We start from the raw sequence: 8,259 nt of genomic DNA, 5'->3' as shown, positions 1-8,259 counted from the left end.
CAACACCCTGACTTACCTGGGCGACGAAGGCGGGACCATTATCTAATCTTATTACCTTTGGTGCCCCAAACCGGGGGAAAATTTCTTCTAAGATCTTTTTGGCCACCACAGTAGCTGTCTCCTTCTTCGTCGGGAAAGCTTCTACCCATCCTGAGAAGGTATCTATAAAAACTAGAAGATACCTGTTACCGTACCTTCCAGGGCGTATTTCAGTGAAGTCGACCTCCCAATAGGCTCCTGGGCGGTCTCCTCTGAGCCTTTTTCCGACCTCAAGTTTTCCTTTATGGGAGTTTACCTGTTGGCATGGAATGCACTCTCGTACAATCTGCTCGGCTATTTTGGTTAATCCAGAGGTATCATAACCTGTCTTATGTAATAGGGATACCATCTTCTTGGTTCCCAAGTGTGTCCATCTGTGAATCTGTTGTAGCATGGATTTTGCTTGTTGAGGAGATAATGTTCCTTTGGTTATGGCTGGGGTAATTGCTCTCCTATCATTTGGTTTCCCAGGACTCTTGTCTGATAGTTCTAGTATGATTTCCCGTAGAGCCACTTCTCGTGCCACCCTATCTGCCATGTTGTTGCCTCTTGTCACCGGGGTATTGTCCTTCTGGTGCCCGGGGCAATGAATGATGCTGACTTTAGTGGGGAGCATGAGGGCAGCTAGCAGGGCCACTATTTCTTCCTTGTTTTTAATTTCTTTGCCCGCCGAGGTGAGCAACCCTCTTTGTTGGTAGATGGCCCCATGAATGTGGGCGGTAGCAAATGTGTACCTACTGTCTGTATAGATGTTTACCTTTTTGTTTTCTGCTAGTTCCAGTGCCTTGGTCATGGCGATCAGTTCAGCCCGCTGGGCCGATGTCCCTTGCCGTAATGCGGCTGCCCAGATGACTTATTTCCCGTCTACTACGGCTGCTCCCGCCCGACGCTTACCTTCTTCTAGGAAACTGCCTTGGTTGTCAGTTATGATGGGCCCTTCTGGTTGAAAGTGGATTTGGGCCCCCACCTTAGAGAGTAAGTCTCTGCCTAGTAGAGGGTATGGGCACTCAGGTATGACCAAGAATGAGTGGGTTACTTGTCCCACCCCAAGGTCTACTGTCCTTCGTGTGGTCCATGAGTACTGCTTATTTCCTGTAGCCCCCTGGACCCAGGACCTTTTAGTTGAAAGGGGGCCTTTTGAGTGGAGGAGGACTGAGTGCTGAGCTCCGGTGTCCACCAAGAACTGGACGGGTTCCCCCTCCACTTTAAGAGTTACCCTGGGCTCAGGGAGAGGGTTCGAGCCCTGACTTCCCTAATCTTCCTCTTCCAGGGTAAAAATTTTTTCTCTGATTGGCTTTCCCCCATTTTTCTTTTTAGGGCATTCTCTTGCCCAATGACCTTTTTCTTTACAATAAGCACATTGATCCTTGCCTAATGGTCGCCTTCTGTTCATTGCCCATCCTTCCTGTCTATTTCTGTCTCTAATATTTTCTCCTCTGACTACAGTGGCCAATATCTTACTCAAATTTTTCTCTTGCCGCCTGTCCCGCCTTAATTCACGGGCCTCCTGTTCCTTCTGCTTTCTTTCTTCCTTTTCTTCTTCCGTTTCCCTCTTATTATATACTTTATCTGCCTCTTTTACTAAATCTTGGAGGGAAAAACCTTGCAGGCCATCCAGCCTTTGTAATTTTTTTCTAATATCAGGGGCCGCCTGGTCAATAAAGGCCATTGCTATGGTGGCCTTATGTTCCTCAGAAGTTGGATCATAAGGAGTGAATCGTCTAAAAGCCTCCATTAAGCGTTCTAGGAACACGGTTGGCGATTCCTGGGGCTCCTGAATTACTTCTCTTACCTTAGCCAAATTCGTGGGGCGCCTGGCCGCTCCATGGAGACCCGCCACCAGAGCCTGGAGATACATTTTTAGGCGCTCCTTACCTTCTGGGGTATTAAAGTCCCAATTCAGCCTGACGAGTGGAAAACCGGCATCAATCTCGTTAGGCAACTGGGTAGGTTGTCCATTGGCGCCTAACACATTCTTTCTAGCCTCCAGGAGAACCCGTTGCCTCTCCTCAGTTGTGAGGAGAGTCTGGAGGAGCTGTTGACAATCATCCCAGGTGGGTTGGTGGGAGAAGACAAGAGACTCTATTAGAGCAGTAAGAGCCTGTGGATTTTCAGAGAAAGTAGGGTTATGCATCTTCCAGTTATAAAGATCTGCAGAGGAAAAGGGCCAGTATTGAAGGGGCCTATTCCCATGGTCATCGGGGGGGCCATATTCTCTAAGGGGTAAAGCGGTAGAGTCCGGGGAAACAGCCCTCCGGCTTCTGGTGCCCGCCGAGGGACCCCCCCCTTCTGCCATAACAGGTGGCCCTACTGGTGTGGAGGGTTGTGGAGCTGGGGGATTGGGAGGCGGTACGGGGTTTAGGGCTGGAGGGTAAGGTGGTGGGGGATCGAAAAGAAGCAGATCGGACTGCAAGTCTGGATATATCGCCTTTGGTGGGTCCGGGGCTGCAAATGGCTTTTCGGCGTCTGGGGCTTTTTTTAGGGCCAGTACTTCCGACCGTGCTGGAGCGCATGCAGACGTGCCTGTTGAGGAAACAAAGGGCCGTACCCACAGAGGCGGGGAGAGAACCAGATCTTCCCAGACCAGGATATATGGTATCTGGTCTGGGTGTCCGTGGGGTCCTGCGTTAAAGACCCTAGACTTAACTAGCCTGACCTTATCTAACAAAAAAGATCCCTCGGGTGGCCACCCTGTCTGAAATGTAGGCCACTCAGAGGTACACAGCGTTTGCCATTTTCCTCTCCTTACTTCTACTAAAAGGTTGTGGGCCCTAGCCCTAACTTCGGTCCAGTGGCTTAGGGTGAGAGAAAGAGGAGTCGTCATAGTTTGTCCCATTGTCGTCCGTCGAAAGAAAGATAATAGTACAGAAAAACAATAAACTTTCAGAAGACACACACTGATACTGCCGCCGCAAGCTTAAAACTGAAACCAACTCAAATTCAGATGGCAGCTTGTATAACCTGCCAGAACCAGATGAAGGGGAGACAAGATTTGTTTCTCCTTCCAGATGGACCACCAGGGCGTCCCGCGGGGTCCGTGGACACCAGCTATCGGCACGTCTGCCTAGCCAGGAGTCCAATACAGATTTCACAGCAAACCGATTCACACGGCTTCTTCCTAACGGCGGCTAGCAAAAAAACGGGCGACAAACAGACAATTAGGCTCAAGCCTACCTGATACCTCCGACTCCCAATGTTCTTGTGACCCGGGGGCGAGTTGGGGATCCCGGACGAGCCCCCAGATGTTAGACCCAAACGGTCTCCGAGGGATTCCAACTCGCCCAAGAACCGCCAAGAGTCGAGAGCCGTTGCAACACGCAAGAGGTTTATTAGGAGCCGATGCACCGGGGTTCCCTGAACCTCACGCAAGAGGCCGATGGGGAACCCCTAAAAGCGGAATCACATACTTTTTATAGGTTTATTCACTCATAGGGCGGGTATATTTCATAATGATTGGGTAAATGGGGTGAACTTTAAGCTTCTTGGCTTATGCATTCTTGCCTCAGCTGTACTTGTTTGTTCATCAGTTTGTGGTTAGGGCATGTCCTGTATTTCAAGCCTATTTCTCGGAACTATTATTTCTTGAGCCCCCTTTTTCTCGGAACTGTTTTTGCCCAAAGGGATATTTCAGTATCCTACTCACCAGCTGGAAAGTCCAGAAAGGTTTGGGTATTGATAGGGAAATAGGGGTGTGGATATAGTTGGGGCCCTTCACAAGTTTACTTAGAATGCTGCTTTTGACAACTGATTGTGTGAACTATCTTGCATTTAACTGATTTGAATTTGTTCTTAAATATTCTATCTGACCAAATTTTTTTTAAAAAAATAAACTTTCTGATATTTTGACGACCTTCCTATCAAATCCTAAGTAAAGTTCCTTTGACTTCAGCTAACATTGGGATGCTTCAGAGGGTCCCTGAGGCACCTCAGGAAAAAAAAAGATTGCATATATATATATATATATATATATATATATATATATATATATATACTAAACTGACTAGAATTGGTTGGTATGCTAAATTACACAGAAAGCATTGTCAAATGAGTGATAAGCCTCCTCAGATTATACAGTATGAATAAGTGTTATTAATATAGACATTGTAGAAATCATATAAAGTTTCTGAAATTTGTATATATCTTGTATGATGTTATAATTTTAGTTATCTTAAAATATTGCATGTCACAACAGCTTGCATAAGCATCTTTGAAAGAAAGAATGGTAATCAGATCTTTAACCTTGCCTTTTTAAGACTTTTGTCATTCACAGGCAGCTAAGTTGATGCTTTACAAAACTGCCACATCTTCAAGAGTCATAAAAGGGTGTTTTGACAAAAACAGGTTTCTGATAACTTTTAAATCACACCGGTGAACTAGGTAAGATATTTTAAAAGTGTAATGGAAACTGTGATTTCATAAAACTGTTAGGAAAAAGGATAATTATATAGGACTGAATAAACTGATGAATATGGTTGTAATTTTTGATATTGCCTGAAATATTACTGGCTTTTAATCTGTGTTTATCCAGATGTAAGGAAATCTCTCCCCCTAAGTATAGTTATGACACAGTGAGAAAGTTAAAATTAATAGGTAGGCCCAATTACAAATTAGATAACAAGGCTAAGGGGTTTAATATTCCCTGCCCAAGGCTGATCAATTCTATTCCACAATCACCCTTCATTGCCCCCGTAAAGCAGGAAGTATCTAAGAGCGGTTGTTGTGCCTTTCCCCAAAAGACTGTGGAATGGACATTGACAGTCAATAAGTGTAATAGGGAAGAACGAATCTGACTCCCTATTAGACCTGTTTCTTTTATTTTAATTTTTGTATTCTGTTGCTTTTGCTACAAGTTCATCAATACAGAGACATTGCCTATAGCTTAAAGTATACATAATAGCCCATCACAGGGAACCCAGTCCCCACAATTGAATGTTAAACTAGAATACTTTGTTCAGCTCACTGGGAACATCTTGACCCAGCCCACATGTGAATGGCTGCAGGAAAGAAGAAAGTAACATATCTCCTCCTGAGTCTGGCTGAAACCAGGAGACACTTGCAACAACTTATAACCTATATTGCCTATTTTGTTGTTTCTTTCATTAACAAAGGTGTGACTGAGCCTCTGATAAAATAATATATAGTTCCATATACCATCAGTGATTTTAATAGTGAAACTCCAGGTATGAGAAGAAGCAACAAGAGGGAATATTTTCCTGGAACATAAGAAGCTAGTAAGACAGGAGATACTGAGACTTTTGGCACTAAGGTCTAGTCCAGTGATAGCACATCGAGCGGCCAACCAGTGAAATCTTTGCCAGATCTGAGAATGAGCACTCCTAGCCATTGTGGGACAAAATGGTCATGAAAAGCCCCCAAAACCATGATCAAATTTATGACCAGGAAGGGACCAGCTGGAAATTGACACTTGCCATCTACCTCTTCATTGCAGTTGCTGGCCTTCAACACCCCCTAAAAGGACGCCAGGGTGGAGATCACAAATGGGGCACTCTGTGCTCTGGAAAAGGCTGGCAGGATCAGGCCTTAGATATTTTCAGATTATATGAGCCCAAATTCTTGCATCTTCTCATATTTAGAAAAGCATTAAAATCACTAATGGTGACATCTGCTTTGGCCATTGAGGAGAGAAATGCATTTGGAAGTAAAAATGGAGTAGCTGTGTGAGACTCAGAAGCCACCAGCCATTCTCAAAGCAGTGTCTTCTGGAATAATTGTAACCAAGAGGGACACTATGAGTCCCTCTGTCAAGTTTATGATTAACCTCTCTATCTGAACCTTTATTCCTTTTCTTGATCAAAACTTGTTCTCCTGGTGTGGGGGTGGGACCTTCAAGATGGTGGAGGAGTAAGACATTGAGATCACCTCCCTCCTCTCAAATACATCAAAAATACATCTATATATGGGACAACTCCTACAGAACACCTACTGAACGCTGACAGAAGACCTCAGACTTCCCAAAAGGCAAGAAACTCCCCACGTATCTGGGTAGGGCAAAAGAAAAAAGGAAAAACAGAGACAAAGAATAGTGATAGGACCTTCATGTCTGGGAAGGAGCTGTGAAGAAGGAAAAGTTTCCACACACTAGGAAGCCCCTTCACTGGTGGAGATGGGGTGTGTGTGGGGGGAAGCTTCAGAGCCATGGAGGAGAGTGTAGTAGAGGAGAGTGCAGCAACAGGAGTGCAGAGAGCAAAGTGGAGAGATTCCTGCACAGAGGATCAGTGCCAGCCAGCACTCACCAGCATGAGAGGCTTTTCTGCTCACCCACTGGGGCGGATGGGGGCTAGGAGTTGTGGCTCGGGCTTCAGAGTTCAGATCCCAGAGAGAGGACTGAGGTTGGCTGCATGAAGACAGCCTGAAGGGGGCTAGTGCAGGACAGCTAGCTGGCAGGGAGTCCAGGAAAATGTCTGGAACTGCCTAAGAGGCAAGAGACCATTGTTTTGGGGTGCGCAAGGAGAGGGGATTCAGAGCAGCACCTAAACAAGCTCCAGAGACGGGTGTGAGCCACAGCTATCAGCACAGACACCAGAGACAGGCATGAAATGCTAAGGCTGCTGCTGCAGCAACAAAGAAGCCTGTGTGCAAGCACAGGTCACTATCCACACCTCCACTCCCAGGAGCCTGTGCATCCCACCACTGTCAGGGTCCCATGATCCAGGGACAACTTCCCCAGGAGAACATATGGCACACCTCAGTCTGTTGCAGTGTCATGTTGGGCTCTGGCCAGCACAGGCTTGCTCCGCATTCCATACCCCTCCCTTCCCCCAGCCTGAGTGAGCCAGAGCCTCCTAATCAACTGCTACATTAACTCTATCCTGTCTGGGTGGGGAACAGATGCCCTCAAGTGACCTACATGCAGTGGTGGGGCTAAATCCAAAGTTGAACCCCAGGAGCTGTGCAAACAAAGAAGAGAAAAGGAAATTACTCCCAGCAGCTTCAGGAACAGAGGTTTAAATCTCCACATCAACTTGCTGTACCCTGCATCTCTAGAATATCGGAAAAGACAATGAATCATCCCAAAATTGAGGTGGTGGACTTTGGGAGCAACTGTAAACTTGGGGTTTTCTTTCTGCATCTAATTTGTTTCTGATTTTCTGCTTATTTTAGTTTAGTATTTAGAGGTTATTATCATTGGTAGACTTGTTTATTGATTTGGTTGCTCTCTTCCTCTTTTTTTAATATATGTATATATTTTTTTCTTTTTCCTTTTTCTTTTTTTGTGACTGTGTATGTGTATGCTTGCTTCTTTGTGTGATTTTATCTGTATATATTTGCTTTTACAATTTGTCCTAGGGTTCCGTCTGTCCTTTTTTTTTTTCTTTTTAAGTATAGCTTTTAGTGCTTGTTATCATTGGTGGATTTGTTTTTTGGTTTGGTTGCTCTCCTCTTTCTTTCTTTTCTTTTCCTATTTATTACTTTTTAATTTATTTTTTAATATTTCTTTTTTATTTTAAAACCTTTATGTTATTTTACTTTTCTATTCCTTCTCTCTCTCTCTCTCTCTCTCTCTCTCTCTCTCTCTCTCTCTCTCTCTTTCTTTCTTTCTCTCTCTCTCTCTCCCTTTTCTTCTAAGCAGTGTGGCTGACTGGGTCTTGGTGCTCCAGCCAGGTGTCAGGCCTGAGCCTCTGTGGTGGGAGAACCATGCTCAGGACATTGGTCCACCAGAGACCTCCCAGCTCCACAAAATATCAACTGGCCAAAGCTCTCCCAGACATCTCCATCTCAAAGCTAAGATCCAGCTGCACTCAACGACTGCCAAGTTATAGTGCTGGAGAGCCCATGCCAAACAACTAGCAAGACAGGAACATAACCCCACCCACTAGCAGAGAGGCTGCCTAAAATCATAAGAAGTTCACAGACACTCCAAAACACACCACCAGATGAGGTCCTGCCCACCAGAAAGACAAGAAACAGCCTCATCCATCAGAACACAGGAAACAGTCCCCTCCACCAGGAAGCCTACACAAGCCACTGAACCAACCTTACCTACTGGGGGCACACACCAAAAACAACAGGAACTACGAACCTGCAGGCTGCAAAAAGGAGACCCCAAACACAGTAAATTAAGCAAAATAAGAAGACAGAGAAACACACAGCAGATGAAGGAGTAAGGTAAAAACCTACCAGACCAACCAAATGAAGAGGAAATAGGCAGTCTACCTGAAAAGGAATTCAGAGTAATGATAGTAAAAATGATCCAAAATC

General features: G+C 45.3%; 1 protein-coding gene across 1 annotated transcript; it reads right to left on the bottom strand.

Annotated features, from left to right (window-relative positions):
* Positions 1 to 892: 892 nt before the first annotated feature.
* Positions 893 to 2,875, bottom strand: LOC136142173 (uncharacterized). Its single transcript, XM_065900210.1, is given in 1 exon segment — positions 893 to 2,875. A coding segment is annotated over 1 exon segment (1,983 nt).
* Positions 2,876 to 8,259: the final 5,384 nt, after the last annotated feature.

This window comes from Phocoena phocoena, chromosome X, assembly GCF_963924675.1.
Source record: "Phocoena phocoena chromosome X, mPhoPho1.1, whole genome shotgun sequence".
NCBI lineage: Eukaryota > Metazoa > Chordata > Mammalia > Artiodactyla > Phocoenidae > Phocoena > Phocoena phocoena.
Note: the sequence above shows the minus strand (reverse complement) of the source record. Positions and strands in the feature narration are given on the sequence as shown.